Genomic DNA, 19367 nt, shown 5'->3' with positions numbered 1-19367 from the left:
TGGGAGGAAAAAGAATCTACGTGGCTAAATCCTCACCTAGCATAGCAGAAAGCCAGGAGACATTGACTACAGTTGGTAAAGCAAGAAATGGTGGGATAAGCTGATTATTTGCAGATGTGAAGGTCACCACCAGAAGCACTAAAAACAGAAATGGTTAAAAGTGGCTGGTTGGCCCCAGCGAGAGGCTTGGGGTATGAGGGAGTGGGCAGCCTATTCAGAAGATGGTGGGGAAATTTGAAAATAGACTGAGTAGGAGGTAATATTCAAGAATGGCTAATTACCTTGTTAGGTTTGATAATGGTATTGTGTTGGTACAAGAAACGATCTTAGGCCAGGCACGGTAACTCACGCCTGTAATCCTAGCACTTTGGGAGGCCAGGAGTTCAAGACCACCCTGAGCAAGAGCAAGACCCCTGTCTCTACAAATTAAAAAATAGAAAAATTAGCCAGGTGTGGTGGTATGGACCTGTAGTCTCAGCTACTGGGGAGGCTGAGACAGGAGAATTACTTGAGCCCAGAAGTTTGAGGTTGCTGTGAGCTATGATGATGCCACTATACTCTAGCCCAGGCAACAGAGTACAACGCTGTCTCAAGAAAAAGAAAGATTCTTATTTTTTCAGAGAAAGGCTGAAGCCTTGGGTGAAAGAGGTTATATATGGACTTGCTTTAAAATACTGCAGAAAAAAAAAAAAACAGATGAGCAAATATAACAAAGTGTTAATAATGTTTTAGTAGACATGATGAACACAGAGGATCTTTATATTAATACGATTCTCTCTACCTTTATGAGAGTTTCCATAATTAAATTTAAAAAGTGAAAAGATTGTAAATAAGTATTTAATGAATCTTGGAACATGCTGGCTCTCCTCATCTCTGCAGCTCTTCTTGGACCCACAGACCCAAAGAACAGAACTTCAGGGATCTTGTAGCTCAACAGCCTTGTTTTACAAATGCCTGAAAAGGTGTAAAGACTTACCAAAGTCATATGGCCAATTAGTGGGTGAGCAGGGGCCAGGCTGGGGCCCCAGGAGCCTCCCCCAATGTTCTGTCTGCTGCACATGCCATCTTCTGCCTCATTTTTGGACTAGAGGAGCTAGCTTTAATGTCAGTAAGCAATGCTAGTATACTCATTTTTCTCTTTTTTTAAGGCAAACATTGCCTATGGGTCATTGGATTCTCACATATAAGAAATCTTGATTACACCCTGAAAGTTTTATTCTCTTCAACATGACGGTAAAGTATATTCAAGTCCTTTAGATCTTAGAGCCTCCCCTTTGGGGGCTGACAATGTGTGTGTCAGTCGCACAATGAACAGCTGTCATCTGTTGCTCATTAATATTAATTACAAGTGGCCAATGGCTCAGGGGACCTCAATCCTGCACATGAGATCTTCCTAAATTTAACCTTCTTAGACTTTACAGGTGTTTAAAGCGGTTCTTTTAAGAAGCCGGTCTAGGCATGTCAACAATCAGCGGGGAAGAAATAAACAGTCCTGAGCCTGAGAACATGCTGTATTGGAGGTTAAGTTGCCCGGTAGGCCAGAAGTGACAGGACTGTGGAACGTTCCGGTGCCCTCTGTCTGCCTGGAGCTCAGGTTACCAGACCTTCCTCCCCAGCGGCCTGTCCCAGGTCCTCTTTTCTCTTCTCTGACATAAACAAGTGGGAAAGTTAGGCTGGGGCAGGGTTGCCAAGACAAGCCTGCCCTTCTTAAAATTTAAATTGGAATTTTTCTGGAATTAAGCCTCTTGCTCTAGCCTCAGGGGTCCCATGAGTGTGGCTGGGCAGAGAAACCAGGGGAGGTGGCTCAGGCACACTCACTGGGGTGACCCGGACTGGGCTCTGAGCCCTTCCTTTGGCCATCTGAAAGTGCAGCCCCCACCCACAGCAGTAACTACACGGCAAACCCAGTGTCCCTGACATTATGCCCTGGGGGGCTGGACGCCTTGAGGAGCCAAGTGACACCTAAGCCAGGCTGGCTCCTGGTGGGAAGCCAGGCCTGGGGAAGGCATGAGCTCTGCAAGGGCGGAGGAGGCAATGGCCCCGGCTGCAGAGAGGGCAGGGCCATTCGCCTCGTGTGGCAGGAGCCAGAAAGCTGGCAAGATGACCCAAGCACACGCCTGCGCCCGCATCGGGAGAGGAGAATTCTCCAGCAGGCATGCACTGGAAAGCAGAACGTTCCCACCAGCCATCCCTGTCCTGCTGCCCTGCCTGTCCCCAGGCCACGGCCCGGGCTCTGCACGGCCTCTGGGGTGAAGCCTAGCACCACCACCTCTGAGCCCCACGCCATTTTCTTCTTCCTTGCATCATTATTTTGTGTAACTGTAGAAGGCTTAAGAGTTTACAAAGTTCTGCGCAGCCAGCTTCTAGCTTGGGTTTTGCACGCCTAAATGTACATGGTGCCCATATTATCATCCTCGTGCCAAAGACGAGTGCAGGGGACTGACATATATTTTCCTAGTTTAAGAATTAAAGTTAGTGAGTAATGTATGTGTTCTGCCCAGAATGTTTGAAAGTAATGTGTTCTAGACAGACTCCCTATGATAAACAAAGGTGTTGCCTAGAAGCATAACAAAGGACCTGAGCTGCGAGTAGCAAGAGCAGCCCTGCCCCACAGCATTGGGGATCTGGAGGTCACACGATAAACATATTGTTCCTGTGATTGCTGCGTACACCCCATAAGATGGCTGGTTAGTCAATGATGGGTAAGACCCCTCAAGGGAAGGGCGACCTAAGCCATGCACAGCTGCTGGGGTTCAGCGGAAGATCTTAGGGGGTCATCCTAAGAGAAGCTGGGGATGAGAAATGCCCCCTGTGGCTCACCTTGTCCAACCTTGCTAATCTCGTACCTTTATTTAGCCTAGTGCCTAGAGCAACCACCTTGAAATTCTGAGTCAGGGGATATCTGCTTCCCTAAGGCTATTCTGGAATTTATGGCCATTGCTGCAATGCCTGGGCAGTTACGTACAAGGAACTAACTTTAATCTTTTAGAGTATAAAAATAAAACTGACCTGGTGTATTATTACTTGAGTCAACCGTTTGTACATGTGTCTGTGTTTTTCTTTGTGTTGTGCGTTTTTGTGTTTTATGTTCTGTGTTCATCCTCCATCCTGTAAATGGGCCACGACAACGAGGAAACCATTCATTTGTCTATGCATTCGCTCAACAAACACACTGTCAGGAGACTCTCAGATTCCAGATTCTGCACTGGGGCTGGATGGGACTCTAAGTGGTTAAGTGTCTTATCCAAAGCCACAGCTGCACAGGACTGTCAGCATCAGGATTTCAACCTGGTTCTTTTGACTAAGACTTAGGAAAGAAGCAGAGCCCACCCTCTGTAACCCACCTGAGTGGCACCCCTAGCTCTACACTCCTCTGGCCTCGCTTCCAGGTAACCAGAGGCAGAGGAGCCACACCACACGCTGCAGACCAGCCAGGGTAAAAGAGAGTAAGAAGGTGTGAGATGGCAGGAAGGACGTGGATAGATCTTTCTGGTCTTGCAGGCCTCACCCCCACCCTGCCCACCATCTCTGCAGCACCCCACTGCCTCCCCATGCCCTTCACCAGGAGGAGGGCCAGAAAGAGTTCCAGAAACTCCTGCCCAGTCGCTGACCAGCCCCAGGCCCTAGCAACAGAGTCTCTGAGGCTGGGCCTCTAGGTAGCGACCCCCTGGCTCTCCTCCATAATCTTGTAACATAGTAGTCACCCCTCTGCCCATAGATATGGAAAGGAAATGTTGACAGTGAGGAATATGTAACCGAGGGAATGGCCTGAAAAAATAGCAAAAATGTTATGTGTCTTTTTAAAACTGTCCCCACTCTTTTTGGGAACTGCAACCTGGCCTGCATCCCTGGAGCAGGGAGAATGTCTTTTGTTCTTTGTGTTATGGGTGATAGCTCAGCCATCCCAGGCCAGAGCCGGCCCTCCAGGAGGTGGGCCCACTTGGGCCCAGGTGGGCAGAGGTCACAGGCTTATCTTCAGAAGAAACGTGACAATTAGAATCATTGACACAGTAGCCTAGAACTGAGGCCCTTCCCTTTAAAAGCTGTATTTCTGTGTTTCTCTTATGTTCAGGAAGATTTGGATTTTTTTTGAGACAAGAGTCTACCATTTTCCTCCTTTGCCGGCAAAGTAATAAACTTCTCTTGCCTTCTCCCCAAACCCCTTGTTCTCATTCTCCTGATGCGGCCTCGTGGACAAGTGCTGAGCTTTCAGTAACAATCTGGGGTGCAGGGGTGGAGAAAGAAAGCAGGGGGAGCAACAAGAGGAAGGAAAGGAGAGGTGGAGAGAGTGCCATAGACAGTTTCTACACACACACAATCTAAGAAATAACTAACTAAAAGCAAGTTCTTCAGTGAAACCTACCAGCATTGGGTCAGTTCCAAGGGTAGGTGAGCTCCCAAGATGTTCTCTGGTTTCCTCCTTTGCTTTATTTTATTTTATTATTTTATTTTACCTTATTTGTTCATTTGGTACTAGAAGGTTGGAAGTAGATAAAGGAGATAGTAACTACTGGGGGTGAGAAAGCTAGGTGTTCAGATGAGAGGCTGGTGAGCGGGGACACGATGCCTTTTTTTTAATTCTTCTCCGTGTGGATTTAGGGCACGTTCCTCCCCACCTGGTGGGACTCCTAAGTTGCCGAGAGCCTTCCAGGCAGCGAGAGCAGACTGAGTACCGGCCAGGAACCCTGTTCATGTTCTCATTTGACCCTTACAACAACCCGATGATGAGGTAGATGCTATTACTCCTGTTTCACAGGTAAACTGGGGCTCCAGGTGTCCACTCACGCCCCTAATTAATGTCACGAGACAAAGCGATAGATCAGGGTTTCCAACCCGGGTCTGTTCTCCAAGGTCTGGGTTTTTTCCACTGCGAGGCACTGCCTCCCTACTGCAGGGCGCTCTGTCCCCGCCGTCCCCCGCAGCGCGATGGCAGACGTGTCGTGGACCGGGGAGGTCAGGAAACGCCGCCCGGGCAGAGTCTCGGGGCGCAGTTAGCTTCCCCCTCTCCTGCTCCTACCACGATGCAAACAGTGCGGTCCCCCGCGGGCCTCTGTCCTTCGTCCCGTGACCTGCCCCCTCCCATCTCTACCCCGTCCCAATAGCACCCCAGGACCTCAGCTTCCTAAATTTCAGCCAGAACATTATTTTACAAGGACGCTCGCCAACCTTGAAAGGCGAGGTACCCCGAGGCAAGGGAAGGAAAGGCTCGCAGTGGAGCAGCGTGGGCGTGCAGCGCCATCTAGCGGTGCTGGAGCCCCCTGGCTCCAGGCGCTGACATTTTCAAACAATCAATATCTCATTATTAACCATCATCACAACCTGATGTTTACTTTTGGAGAAATGTTCAGCAGCAAGGGATGCACGTGCACTTTTCTGCGTGTTTCAGAGGCCTGCGGTCCTAAATGCCACAATGACTATTAAACAGTGTCCTGCCCGTGAGCAAACAGGAGGGAGCAGAGATTGCCTGTGTATCTTTTTCATCTAAGCTGCTCACCAAAAAACAAAGCATCCATTGAAGCCACTGACCTTTCACTAACTGCTGGAAGGAAAATGCTTGATAAATAATAAATAGACCACTACTGTATATTGCTTAGAACCCTCTTTTAATTAAAAGAACTGAGCATCTAGAAGGTCCGGTGACTGACATTTATTTAAGTTGCAGTCCAGGAAAAGCAGCTGTCCAGGGTAAAAACCATACCTGAAATACTGTCAGCTAGTATTCAACAAAAACCCCCTGTCTGTCATCTGTACGGGTGGAGGGAGGCTGGTGGTGGCGACATTTGGCAGGGAGCATAGCACTTAACTTCCTGCCTCCTCTGCCTTCCCTAGCAACCTTTCCGTGCTGCAGCAATAACCACTTGTCTGGTTCAGCATCACCACAGAAACTGCTTCGGGCCTGGGCTCATCCAATCAGAGACCCGCTTGCCACATTAAGCGCTACCCTAGGAGCGACACGAAAGCCATTTCCCGTCTTTTCCACAGGAGGGCAGGTGCCCTTCCTCCACCAGCCAAGGTGACCTCAACCAAGTTGCTCACTGAACCGGCTCAGGCATCCCTCATCTCAGTGAACACAGTCAAAAGCTCGAAACACATGGCTAACTTAGCCAGAGTCAGCCTTCCACGTTCTGGCTGTTCTGGAATAGAGCTCTGGGATACAGACCAGGAAGAAAATAATTGCCTGGGTCCTCCCTGGCCCCACCCCGACCCGACTGGCATTTCATTGCTCCTAGCTCCACGATCTTCTGGGTGAGGCGGTGCCAGCTTGCTTTCACTGTCAGTGCCACGTTGTGTCACATGCCCTCACTCCCATGTATCCAGGAAAACTGCCAGCCTGCTGTGAGTCAGACGTGGTCACAGACAAGAGCCGAGAGGGAGGGATGCAGCCCAGCAATTCCAGCGAGCCTCGTCTGCACTCCCAGGGGCAGGGGTGGGCACCGGTGCCAGCCGCACAGAAAATCCTATCCCACTTGAATGACTTTGTTTAAAAAAAAAAGAAGTCTGCAGAACGTTTTTCAGTGACAAGCCATCATTTATTTAGACAGAAAGGTATCATTTTAACAAAATCAGGAGTCCTTTAGGGGCAGATTATTCAGCAAATACCACTTTCATTATCAGGGAACTCTCGACAGTATTATACTGAACTACAAAAAGAATTGGTCTAGCCTTTTATGGGCACCAATCAAGGATCAAGTCTGACCAACAAAAGCAAAGACAGAACTGTAAAATCTGGTAAAGCCAGGATCTCTTAAGTCTGGATATTTAGACGATAGTGTATGTGGATGTCAGTTTCTTTTGTTGGCTTTCTCATTCCTCCTATCCTTTCACTGAAAGCATTCACCTGGCCAGCCCCCGACATCCTGGGTCTCTCTCCACGCTCCCCTTGGAGAGCTCGTTCATTCTCCTCTCTCCAAACTTTGTCCCTGTACTAGGGATTTTCTCCCTCTCTCCCAGACACCTATCCTGTATCTGTCCCCCACTGGAACACTACCATCACCGCCAACTTAGTAGGCTGAGAATTGAAGGTCTCTTCCCTGAGAGCACCAGTTCCACTTTCAGGACTGGCTGCCTGTTAGTGATGCTTCTGGTCTTGCGGTCACTCGGGTTTGTAACCTTGAAATTGCCTCTTTGTTGTCTGACATGTTCCCTCTTCCCTCCCTCCCTGCCCACTCCCCTTTCCAATCTTTTACCTCACTCCTAGGCAAACCCTGCTTCCATCTGACACCGCTTTCATTCCTTCCGGGCTCAAACGTTCCCATACCCAACTGAGCTCCTCCCTGTAGTTGACACGGCCACTGTGATATGATCATATCCCACCTGGTCAAACAGGTTTTCCACTACTTCTCAAAATAGTACTAAAAGCACGTGCCACACATTTTACAAATGAGCTTTGCATTCATTATCTCAGTTAATCCTCACAACATTAACTTGAAGCCAAAGAGACAAAACATTGTCCTTATTTTGCAGGCTGGGAGGCAGTGGCAGGCACAAGGTCATGCCAGTAAAAACTGGAGTATCCAGAACTAGAACCCCGATCTTCACACCTGCCTGCTACAGACTTCACTGCAACCTGGACACCTGCCTTCCTTTCCTTGGGCTCAACAAACCAATTGGAGGGTCTGTTCCTGAAAGGCTGTTTAATGCATCTGTGCATACAAAGGATAAGGATATTTCTGCCCTCATCTACACTCTTAACAGGGAAACAATAGCTACCATTTGAATGTAGCTACCACAGTAAACTAGGCAGGAGTAAAAACAGCAGATCAGGTGTACCAGCCACAGTGAAGCACCCTAGGAGTGCAATCGGTAGGGAGTTTGAGAAGGGACTTGACACCTGATTGGGACTTTAGTTTCCGAGTAGAGACACCATTTGAAAAGGGCACGGCAGGTACGATTCCTGCAGACCACGGCGGTGGAGGAAGCAGCAGGCACACTTCATTCCACCTGCCCTTCCAGGCTCACGTGCGTTCCTAGACAGATCCAGAGCTGATCCCTCAGCCCCCGAACCTACCGTACTTTTCCATAATTTAAAAAGATGCCTGTTCATCTTGCTGTTTCAAAAGTCACTCGTCTTCCCAAATAAATTCTAACTCTTTAAAGGCAAGTATGAGGTCACACTTCCATTCTCCCCAGAACACTAAGGGTTCCTGACAGTGGCTTTTACCCAAACTGTGGGCACAGTTCTGAATTCTCCAAGTAAGCTTTACACCTTTCACTGTGTTTTGATCATGGCTATTCAACCTAAAGATGTCAGTGACAGCAGCTTTTCCCCCCGTCCAGAGGTTTGCTCAACAGGGACGGTCTCCCTCCCTTCTGCCAGGCCTTAGGGTGTCCTCCTGAGACTCCCAGTCTGCTTTGACAAGATCAGATGTGGGGAGAACACACATTCTCATACATTGCTGGTGAGAGTATAATTTAGCACAATTTCTATGATGGACAGTATCAAAACTGAAGATAAGCTATTCCTCAATCCAGCATCCCATAACTATCCTATCTCATTTGCAGCACAGTAAAACAGAAACAATGAACATTTTCATCTGGCAATGATTGAATTAGGCATCCACACAAAAGATGAGTCATGTTAACTGGAAAAACAAGGTACAGAACAGTATGCATTATGTGTTCCACGTATGTGCCCAAAATATTTCTGGAAGGCCACACAAGGAAATGGTAACCGTGGCCACCTCAGAGGAGGGAAAATGGGCGGCTGAGGGACAGGGATGAGTGGGAGACTGGCTTTTTATCTTTAAACTTTGAACCACGTACATGTGTAATTTTTAAAAGGATTATGCGACAAATAACTCTTAAAGTCTTCATCGTTGTGGCAGAGAAACTGCCTTTAAAAAATCCAGAAACATAAGGTTTAGAGAGATAATGAGTGACCTGATTGTTCCTCTGAACATGGAACTGTCTCCTTCGCCTGTTTAAGTCCTCTTCCCAAGGTCTGGCCTGATATTTGGTACTCAATGGCTGCCTAATGTCTTTGAATGGATGAAATGTACTCGCCCATCTAAAAGCAAAGCATTCATTCCCCAAACACAAGGATAAAGGTCGGTGGGAGCAATGTGGCTGAGAACTGCTTTTGCCTCATGTACTCATTCACCTGCATTAACGGAGAACCATGTGCAAGAATGTGTACCACACAGAGACTGTGAGATGTGGACCAGACCCTGCACCACAGTCCACCAGGAGAGAGAAGAGACTGTGCACAAAGACAAGTGGGTAGAAGAGCAACATGAGTCTTAAAATAAGGAATTTCTGAAGCAGTTTACTACTAAGAACTGAAAGACACTGGCTTGATGACAAATACAAAGACTATAATCTCAGAGGAATATTTCATTTATTTAGTAAAACACAGGAAAATGAAGAAGGCAGAACCTGTAAGCACGCCTTGGCCCCAGAGAGGCAGGTGGATGCTGGCAGACAGCATCATCCAAATCAGCTGCCTCCCTCTTGGCACTCCAGTCACCCACAGAGACGCCACCTGAGTGCAGTCTTTAGCTGGATGTAGTCATTCATTCATTGAACAAACATGTACCGAGCAGCCCACTATGTGCAGGCCGACATTAACTGGCCCCAGCACACTCAATCCATAAAATTAAAGTTATAGTCTTGGCCTTTTGTCCCTCAGCAGTCTCAGGTCCTCACTCTTACCGCAAAGCACAAGTCAGCTTGGCCTCCCAGGTTGAAGGTTAATAGTTCTATGGCAAAAAGGACAAAGACTTTCTACAGACAGAAACAGCTGGCCAAGGGACCACACCGTGTGTACAGGTAAATGTGATAATCCAGAGAAGAGACACAGACCAGGGAATCAAATGTAGCCAGCCCACATGCTAACAAACATCCAAGCAAGCCTACTCAGAATCTGAGTCCCACTCAAACAATCTTTATAAAGGTTTCCTCATGTAATTTACAATTTCAAAGTAAATTTACTTTATAAGCAGCTAGGGAATTTTTTATTTAGTAATGTCCTAACATAAAAGTTCACATAACTGCTTCTTTCCAACCATGATACTGAGGCTTTATGACAACCCAGAAATCAGAACTAAGAGAAGACAAACAAATCTCTAATGCCTTAGAGATTAAGAAACATTTACACAGTTCAACTGTTATAAATAGCTCAGCATTCGTCTAGTCAGTACAGTGTGGATGTCAGTATACACAGTATACAATCTTCAGGGCGGTCAGAGACCTTTTGGCTGTTCTTCAGGTGCTGCCGAATTCTGGTCCTGTGGGACTTCTTTCTCAGGCTGGTTTCCTTCCAGCGCAGTCTGGGGTCTGACACTCATGTGTTCGGATCTTGAGGAAATGTGACTACCTTCCTGTTGCTTAAAAGACCAAATATATAAGTACTTCACACAGATGTTATCATTTGCACTCAATTAACTGTCTAAAGCCATATGACTAGGCACAGTCTGTCTCTGAGTAAAAAATTTAGCACTAATATCTCAGGTTAAATTCTATTATAACAAATATCAAAGATAATACAGATTTCTATAGAACCACAATTTCAAAAGCCCTAATGACAGCTCACTTGTTCCAAGTAGCAGCCATTACCACAACATTCCAGTACATTCAATCTAATAGTATTTGACCTGGAGTTTAAGAACATGAGCCAAGGTTGGGGAAAGAAAACCAAGCCTCCCTCTAACTTCTGACAAATAGGCAATAGTACATTCAATTTCTGTATCTGTAGGTTCCACATAAGTGGATTCAACCAGTTACAGGTGGAAATTGTTTTTTAAAAAATTAAAAATTAAAAAATAATACAAATTTTAGTCAGGCACAGTGGCTCTTGCTTATAATCCTAGCAACTGCAGAGGCTAAGGTGGAAGGATCACTTGAGCCTAGGAGTTCAAGGCTGCAGTGAGCTATGATCTAGCCTGGGAGGCAAAGCAAGACCCCATCTCTAAAATAAAATAAAATGCTTTAAAGAAAAAGAATACAAATTTCAAAAAATACAGTATAACAACTATCTACATAGTATTTACATTATACTATGACACTTTATACTATAATCCAATAATAATTTTAACAATACAATACTCACAGTCCTTGGTTCTCCTATTCGTCTTAAAATGACACCTTCTGCCAATAAAGCCTTCCCTGTTTCCACAAATAATTTCTCTTCATCTGTTTCTCCAAGTTTCTGTAGCTCAGTGTATTTCTCCACAAACCTGGAATTCCAAGTACTCACAATTTAGGTCTGTATGTATGTCAAAGTTGTCAAGACATGCTGTTACACAGTATCAAGTATTCCCTAGACAGATCTTCCTATAGGACCATCCCTCTCAACAAAACTCCTCAAACTGATAACTAAATCCTTAAAAAAAAGTAATCCAGGACTTGTAAAATAGCTTACCGTTGACAGGTAGACTTGAAGTTTGGATTGAACAAATCAAAAGCTTTTTGACCAGATCCATAGGCTGAATAAAATTTCCTAGAAAATACAAACAAATATAAATCTCTAATTATAGATTGTAGCCAAGAATGGAATAAAAGTAATAAAGAATAACTACCAGGCCCTGAGGAGCTAAGTATAGCATGATCTACCTAGCCTAAGACAGTTGTTTTCTCAAATAAGTAATGTATGCTCGTGGTAAATACATCAAGTGGTACTAAAGGGTGGTCAGTGAAAAGGAACACCCCCTCCCCCTCTGCCCACCAGTCCCCCAGTCCCCCTCTCCTGGAGCAACACTTACCAGTTTCTTATATATCCATCTGGAAATTCCACTAATATACAATCACATATACACTATCATGCCCTGTTCCCAGTCACATTTTTTAACCCAAAAAATGGTAAACCTTGCTCTACAATTTGCTTCTCTTTAAATTGAGGTAAAATTCATGCATCATAAAATTAACCATTTTTAAATGTAAAAAATCGGTGACATTTAGTACATTCACAAAGTTGTACAACTGTCACCTCTAATTCCAAAACATTTGCATCACCCCAAAAGGAGGCCCTACACCCATTAAGCAGTCATTCCCCATTTCTCCCTCCCCATATCTTTCCTTTTTTACTTAATATTTCTCAGAGATCATTTCAAATCAGTGCATGTAGACTGCTTCCAGTCCACTGCTACCCTAGACAGTGCTGCAATGATTACCTTTATCTATACTTCTTAGTATACTGTGCAAATTAGTCAGGGGAACAAATTCAAAACATAGTATTAGTGGATCAAGGTATGTGCACATGTAATTAAGCCTTCCAAATTACCAAATTGCTTTCCAAAGCAGTTGTGCCAATTTAAATTCACACCAGTCATGTATGAGTGCCTATTTCCCCATACCCTGACCATGTTACATTCTCCAACTTTTAGATCTTTGCAATCTGATAGGTGAGAAATTATAACTCTTCATAGTTTTGCTTTTCTCATGAGTTTAGATATCTTTTCAGGTTTAAAAACAAACTGAAGTTCCTTTTCTGTGAATTGTCCATGTTCTTTGCCCATTTTTCTATTTGGAGGTTGCTATGGACTGAATGTCTGTGTTCCCCCAAAATTCATGTTGAAACCCTAATCCTCCGTAGGATGGTATTTAGAGATAGGGCCCTTGGGAGGTAATCAGGCCATGGGTACAGCTCTCATAATGGGATTTGTGCCCTTATAAGAAGAGACAGAGTGAGCTTCCTTGCTCTCTGCTCTTCCCAATGTGAGGAATCAGGAAGTGGCCCTCACCGAAACCAACCATGATCTCACCCTGATCTCAGACTTCCCAACCTCAAAAACTATGAGAAATAAATTTCTGTTGTTCATAAGCCACCCAGTCTATGGTAATTTGTTATAGCAGCCAAAACTAAGAGAGTGGTCTTTTTCTTAATGATTTATAAGCAAATTTTATAGCCATATTAATAGGAAATTAGTCCTTTGTCATACATTTTGAAAAATCATTCCAGTTTATTGGTTGTCTTTTGAGTTTACTCATGGTACTTTTTTGTGCAGAAAATTTTAATATTTTCTTTTAGGGCTTCTAAGTTTTATGTCATGCTTAGAAAGGCCTTTATCACTCAGATTATTTTTTAAATACTCCTATGTTTTCTTCCAGTACTGTAATGGTGTCACTTTTTACATTTAGGTTTTAGGTTTTGATACATCTGGAATTTATTTTGTTATATTTAAGAGACAGAGTCTCACTATGTTGCCCAGGCTGGAGTGCAGTAGCTATTCATAGTCACTATCATAGTTTACTACAGCCTCAAACTCCTAGACTCAAGCAATCCTCCTGCCTCAGTTCCCCAAGTAGCTGGGACTACAGACATGCACCAGTGGGCTTAAGTCTGTAAGTTCTTTAAAATATCAAAAACACACACACAAAAAAAAAAAAGCTAAAGAAAGGTTCAGTGAATTTGTTATTATTTTGGCATTAATAGTATTAATATTTAACCAGAAAGAGGGATCAGTAAAATATTCTCCAATGACTTATCACCCAGTCCACAGTCCAATGCTATCCACAGCAGCAGAAGCACAAATGATTTTATTATCTAAATAAACCACAAAAGCATCCTAACCAAGTTCAGGCAATGGATCTGAGCACAAAGGTGCTGAAAAAAATATTTATTCCTCCCAAACATCTCATGTCTTACCCTGAAAATTTCCAAGTAGAGCAAGAACACACTTGTTCTGCTACCTCAAACAAGTGCTATGGGAGAGAAAAAAAAAGAGCATCCTCAAATGAAAAGTGCCTAGGCCCCAATGGAGAATATAATGACCTTATAAATTCCATTTTCTTGCATCCAGGAATAGAGATAAGAATTAGGGATGTATATTAACTTCAATTAGACACAATTACTTAAGAGAAAAGGAACCATACAAATTCGAAGAACTAACTGACATCAGTATTCGAGGGCAAGGACTTTATCAGTAAGTTCCCTGTGAGTGATTTACCACTTACTTAAAGCTCAGATATGTGTACAGGGAAGCCAAATGTCGCCACAGAAGTGGTTTCTAATCCACTGTTCCTAAAGTTGTTTCAGGAATAAATAAAGCTTTGATAGTCATTCTCCAAACAGCCCTAATCCTGGGCCTTCATCATTGCTCTCCAAGGAATTTTCTCTCATGTCTCCCTCTACTAGCCTCGTGGTTCATTTGTTCAGTAATTAATCCATTAGTTTCTTCACTCAAAAGACAACTAACAAGCAACTTACCACACACTAAGTACTGAGGTCACAAGGATGACTATGACAATGCCAGGCCCACGGCAGTGTTTAATAAATGTTTGTTATTAAATAAAGATAGGGCGTTTGTCACACAGAGTTGTTAGTGACAAGTTAACACCTTAACAGGGGCAACATGAATAAGCTATTCAGGGTATACAGAAGGAGAAACACTAACACTGGGAGACAGCAGAGAAATATTCCCAAACGAGTATGACATCTGAACTGTTCTTTTTCTACTATGAAAAAAACAGAATTTGAAAGACATTTTAAAGAATGTTGCTGGGAACCATTAGAAGCACATTTTCTGCAGCTATTTAGGTTTGGGGGGAAAAGGAGAGAGAAAGACATTAAAGAATGAATATTTCTACTAGCATCAACACCTGATTTGCACTTTGAAAGTAACTCAGAAAAAGATGGTTGAGTTTATGGAAAAAGACCTTTCTAAACCCTCTAACCCTAAAAGCAATGAAATGAACAAAAAGAAAAAACTGGTAAATTGGAAAACATAAAACACTCCAGCACAATGTCTAGCACAATGCCTGGCATATAGAAGGCACCACAAAACACATATGTGGAATGAAATAATCTACTTATATACAAAATAGTATTACAAATGGCAACAACATGAAAAAATGTCTCAACGTACATCAAAGGATTAATACCTTTAATTCTATAAAGAACTCTGATAAATAGTAACAATTATTAAAATAGGTAAAGAACATGGGTATTTCAAAAATAAATTCAAATGGCCAATAAACTTGAAAAGGAAGAAATTTCTTACTAATCAAATAAGCAAAAATTAAAAGCTCTAGACACTATTTTAAAACTATCTAGATCAGAAAAAAAAAACTTAACCACTATCAATGTGGACAAGTATAAAGGACTCTCAGAAACTGCTAATCAGATAACTAGATAACTTTTTTGAAACAAATTATCTAACTACAGCAACAGCTTTAAAAATGTCCATACTGTTTAACCTAATCAATTCTAGTGATAGAAATCCACCCTAAGGAAATAATCAGTGTTACAGAGAAAGACAGAAAATCAAAAATATTACTATTTATAATAGCTAATATTATATAAACAGCATAAATGGCCAACACTAGAGAAATAGTTAAATACAGAACATTCACAATAGTTTAATGTGTTTTTTAATGTATAAAAAATGGAAAAGTGGGCCGGGCGCGGTGGCTCACGCCTGTAATCCTAGCACTCTGGGAGGCCGAGGCAGGGCGGATTGCTCGAGGTCAGGAGTTCGAAACCAGCCTGAGCAAGAGCGAGACCCCCGTCTCTACTATAAATAGAAAGAAATTAATTGGCCAACTAATATATATATATAAAAAAATTAGCCGGGCATGGTGGTGCATGCCTGTAGTCCCAGCTACTCGGGAGGCTGAGGCAGTAGGATCACTTAAGCCCAGGAGTTTGAGGTTGCTGTGAACTAGGCTGACGCCACGGCACTCACTCTAGCCTGGGCAACAAGCGAGACTCTGTCTCAAAAAAAAAAAAAAAAAAAAATGGAAAAGTGCTCACAATAAATAGAAAAAAGGACACATTATTTGTATCATGTTATGATGAAATTATATACACACATACACACAGAAAACAATGTAAGGAAACCAACCCAAATATTGTGGATAACAATATCAATAATGGTTAACATTCATTGAAGGCTTACTTTGTGCCAGGAACTGAACTAAAGATTTTGTGTTACCTTATTAAATCTTTACAACTCTATGAAGTACTATCATTATATTTTACTGTGTAGAAACTGAAGCTTACAGGGGTAATTGTTTACTCAAGGTCACACAGTTGAGTAAACAGCAGGACTTGCCTTCAAACTCTTACCTCTAGATGGTGGAATTATGGGTGATGTGTGCTTTCTTCTTTATGTTTTTCCTTAGTTTCTAAATTTTCTACAATGAGTCTAATACTTTTATAATTATTATTATACTTTTATAATAATTACTTTCTTTTTTTTTTTTTTTTGAGACAGAGTCTTACTCTGTTGGCCGGGCTACAGTGCCATGGCATCAGCCTAGCTCACAGCAACCTCAAACTCCTGGGCTCAAGCAATCTATCTGCCTCAGCCTCCCCATAGCTGGGATTACAGGCATGCACCACCATGCCTGGCTAATTTTTTCTATATATTTTTAGTTGGCCAATTAATTTCTTTCTATTTTTAGTAGCGACTTGGGTCTCGCTCTTGCTCAGGCTGGTTTTGAACTCCTGACCTTGAGCGATCATCCTGTCTCAGCCTCCCAGAGTGCTAGGATTACAGGCATGAGCCACCACGCCCAGCCTATAATAATTACTTTTATAATAAAAGAGGAAAGAGATACTAAAGAAATAAAGAATGCGAGCACCTTCCTTCAAATCCCTAGCAATGATTACTTTTAAATCCCTTGGATTATTAAAGCATCCTTCTGTCTGAGTGGCTTCAAAGATCCCTGCTACTAGATCCATAGAACACGTTCCTCCTAACACTCCTGGAGAAAGCAGGCACAATGACCAACATAAACTTGGAGTCAGAGATGTAACTCCCAGAACTGCCACCTCCTTAACCACAGGAGGTTAACTTCCTGGAGCCTCACAGTGCTTTTGAATAAAACGCAGACAAGGATACCTACCGTACAGGGTTAGAGTTATGCCTATGAGATAATGAGATAAGGCTTGTAAAACAGATGTGCAGAAACAGGATAGCTATAATTGCTATGATCTGTCAGTTGCTGACCTCCAGATTACACTTCTCAGAACGTCTGTTTCTCTCAACATGGGGGGAGGGGGCGGAGGTATCGATTCCCTAATTTAGCTAGACATACAAGACCTCCACAGGGAGGTCAATTCCTTATTTAAATTACCAGACTGCTACCTAAACCTTTCCTTCTGAAGTTCTTTTGCCTCCTGTGCACTACACGGGCTGCACACTCACGCTCTGATCCGATCCTCGTGGTACCAGATGTCCTGGATGGAAGCTTTGGCTTTGCCATAACGCAAGCGGGGCCTTCTGAAGACCGGCTCCCTCAGCGGGGGAAAGGCGTCATAAATGTCATACCAGAGGGGCTTCTCTTTCAACACCCCAGCCCGCATCAGATCCCGCGTCCTTAGGGAAGGAACAGAACGAAAGCCAGTCAGTTACAACAGCCTGCCAAAGCCCATGAATCAGTCAAACACACAGCCTGGGACACCAAAGGTTTCATGCAGTCCACATCATAAAACGAGGGAGGAGGGAGAACGAGGGATGCTCCCCCATACAGGGAAGATATTTCTACATCCCAAACCAACCTAACAATGCTCAGAGGTTAAGTCCCTCTATCGTCCCCTTATATGCGTCCCACCCCCGTTCCATCACGGAAAATGCAAGGACTGTCCAGTCTGGCCCATTAAGCTCTCCTCCCTTCCTCTTTCTAGAGACCTCCATTCGGGGTAGAGGCGTGCAATCTATAACGTGAAAGATAAATTCAAGGAGACGTCAAGCATAACCATTCGGAGCCAGGAGAGAGAGCACGAGAGAGGGCCTCGCCCGGCTCAGACACCCGCACCCTACAGAATGCCTCGCCCTGCCCAGGCCCACCCAAGGAAGAGCGTGACCCGCCGAGAACCCCCGCCTGGGGGAGGCCGGCTCAGCCCACCCCTGGCTCCGAGCACGAACCGCGAGAAGACGCTCCCCACGGTTTCCAGTCGGCTGCCTGCCATGGCCAGGGGCTAGAACACAGCGTGACCACCTGCTACCGGAACCGGAAGCGGGAGTAGCAAGCAGAGGGGGCATAAGTTGCTTACCGAGCCGAGGATCGCTACGCTCAAAGCACAGCCCCGCCGAAGAGCGGAGCAGGCAGAAGCAAACGATGAGCCGAACTGGAGCACTCCTGAGCTTCTTGCCAGGTACAGACAGGAGCACTCGATAGCCGAGCCAAAAGGGAGGGAGCGAGCAAAAGCAGGGCAGAAATAATAAATGACCGATCTAGGTAAGGGATTAATTATGGTGGTTCTTTACCCTATCTAGCCCTAGGGAGCCAACTTCTTTCAAGAAGGTTGGGGCCGCGGGGAGCGAATGTGGATGCGGAGAGCGAGGGTGAGGCGCGGCCTACCGAGGGGTGCCAAACCCAGGGAACAGTCAAGGCAGAGATTTGAGGTCACCAGCCCTAGGCCCGGACTGAGTCTAATCTTGATCAGAGTCATAAAGCACGCAGAAGAAAACTGAGGTCCAGGAAGGGACACTTGCCCAGGGTCAGGCTAGATCCTAGACCTCGGCCCTCCACCTCCGGCTGTGTAGCGCTCCCCATTCTGCTCTTTGTCGCCTAAATGCCACCTGCGTCCACATCGACAGGGATTCTGACGGCAACTGGTGTTTCCTCTGCGGAGGCGTCGCTGGCCAGCTCTTGTTAGCAGCTCGAAAAGTGAAAGTGTCTGGAACAAACAGATTCCCAGAAGGAAGCTAAAAACTATAGGGAAAGGAACCCCTCAGTGTTAAACTGTAAGAAAAATATAAACTCTGTGTGCACTGCATAGTGTACCCCTTGATTCAGGTAATCATACTTCGGGGGAAATACCCCATAGAAATTAAAGCATAATTTCATGAGATTATTTGTGCAAGGATCATGGTTGCAGCATTATCTATGGTAGCAAAGAGAAAAAAATCCACCAAAGGAGAAATGGCTGGAAAATTATGGTTCATATATTCTATGGAATCCTATGCAGCTATTAAAGTGAATAAGCTAGATCCATATGTGTTTACCTAGATCAATGTTCATGCTTTATGATTAAATGAAAAAGAAAGTTACAGAGAAACGCCTGTAGTGGGATCCCAACCTGTTAGAGAAAACAGGCAAACAAATTACCTGTATATGTGTTTATGTTTGAGGATAGAAACTGCAGAAGCACACAGAGCCATGAACATTGGGTATCTCGAATGAAATTGCAGGGAGAGAAGGGAAAAATTTTCTTCCTTTATATATTCCTGAGAGTTTGACTTGTAAAGAGTTTGTATTCATATTTGAACTTTTAATCCAATGAGTGTTTTGAATCACATACACACAGTGTCTCCCGGGAGCCGGTTATAGCACATGAAATCATCCCAGAGTCCTCCCACTCTAAGAGAGGCTGGTGAGTAGGAGGAAGGGACTGTTTGATGATGAGCAGTTACTACTTTGTGTTATCTCACTGAATCCACATACCTTCCCACAAGGTAACTATTATTATCCTCCTTATAGAT

The 19367-nt window shown here is 44.2% G+C and overlaps 1 protein-coding gene across 2 annotated transcripts; it reads right to left on the bottom strand.

Annotated features, from left to right (window-relative positions):
* Positions 1 to 9320: 9320 nt before the first annotated feature.
* Positions 9321 to 17906, bottom strand: MRPS23 (mitochondrial ribosomal protein S23). 2 transcript variants are annotated; one of them, XM_012761882.3, is made up of 5 exons: positions 17808 to 17906; positions 17088 to 17258; positions 11360 to 11437; positions 11048 to 11174; positions 9321 to 10325 (listed from the first exon to the last, which is right to left on the bottom strand). In XM_012761882.3, exons 1-5 carry the CDS (start codon positions 17849 to 17851, stop codon positions 10182 to 10184), a joined length of 564 nt encoding a protein of 187 aa, XP_012617336.1. In that variant the 5' UTR covers positions 17852 to 17906; the 3' UTR covers positions 9321 to 10181. The 2 variants fall into 2 exon arrangements, with proteins under 2 accessions (XP_012617336.1, XP_012617412.1); XM_012761958.3 differs by having other exon boundaries at positions 9321 to 10319.
* Between the last annotated feature and the right edge of the window lie 1461 nt (positions 17907 to 19367).

This window comes from Microcebus murinus, chromosome 18, assembly GCF_040939455.1.
Source record: "Microcebus murinus isolate Inina chromosome 18, M.murinus_Inina_mat1.0, whole genome shotgun sequence".
NCBI classification, from domain to species: domain Eukaryota; kingdom Metazoa; phylum Chordata; class Mammalia; order Primates; family Cheirogaleidae; genus Microcebus; species Microcebus murinus.
Note: the sequence above shows the minus strand (reverse complement) of the source record. Positions and strands in the feature narration are given on the sequence as shown.

Coding starts and splice junctions, on each gene's coding strand:
- MRPS23 (XM_012761882.3), bottom strand. CDS start 17,851: ATGGCAGGCAGCCGACTGGAAACCGTGGGGAGCGTCTTCTCGCG. Junction 11,438..17,087: donor CACGAGGATCGGATCAGAGC/GTGAGTGTGCAG, acceptor TGTATTTTCTAG/GAAATTTTATTCAGCCTATG. Junction 11,175..11,359: donor TTCAAGTCTACCTGTCAACG/GTAAGCTATTTT, acceptor TTGGAATTCCAG/GTTTGTGGAGAAATACACTG.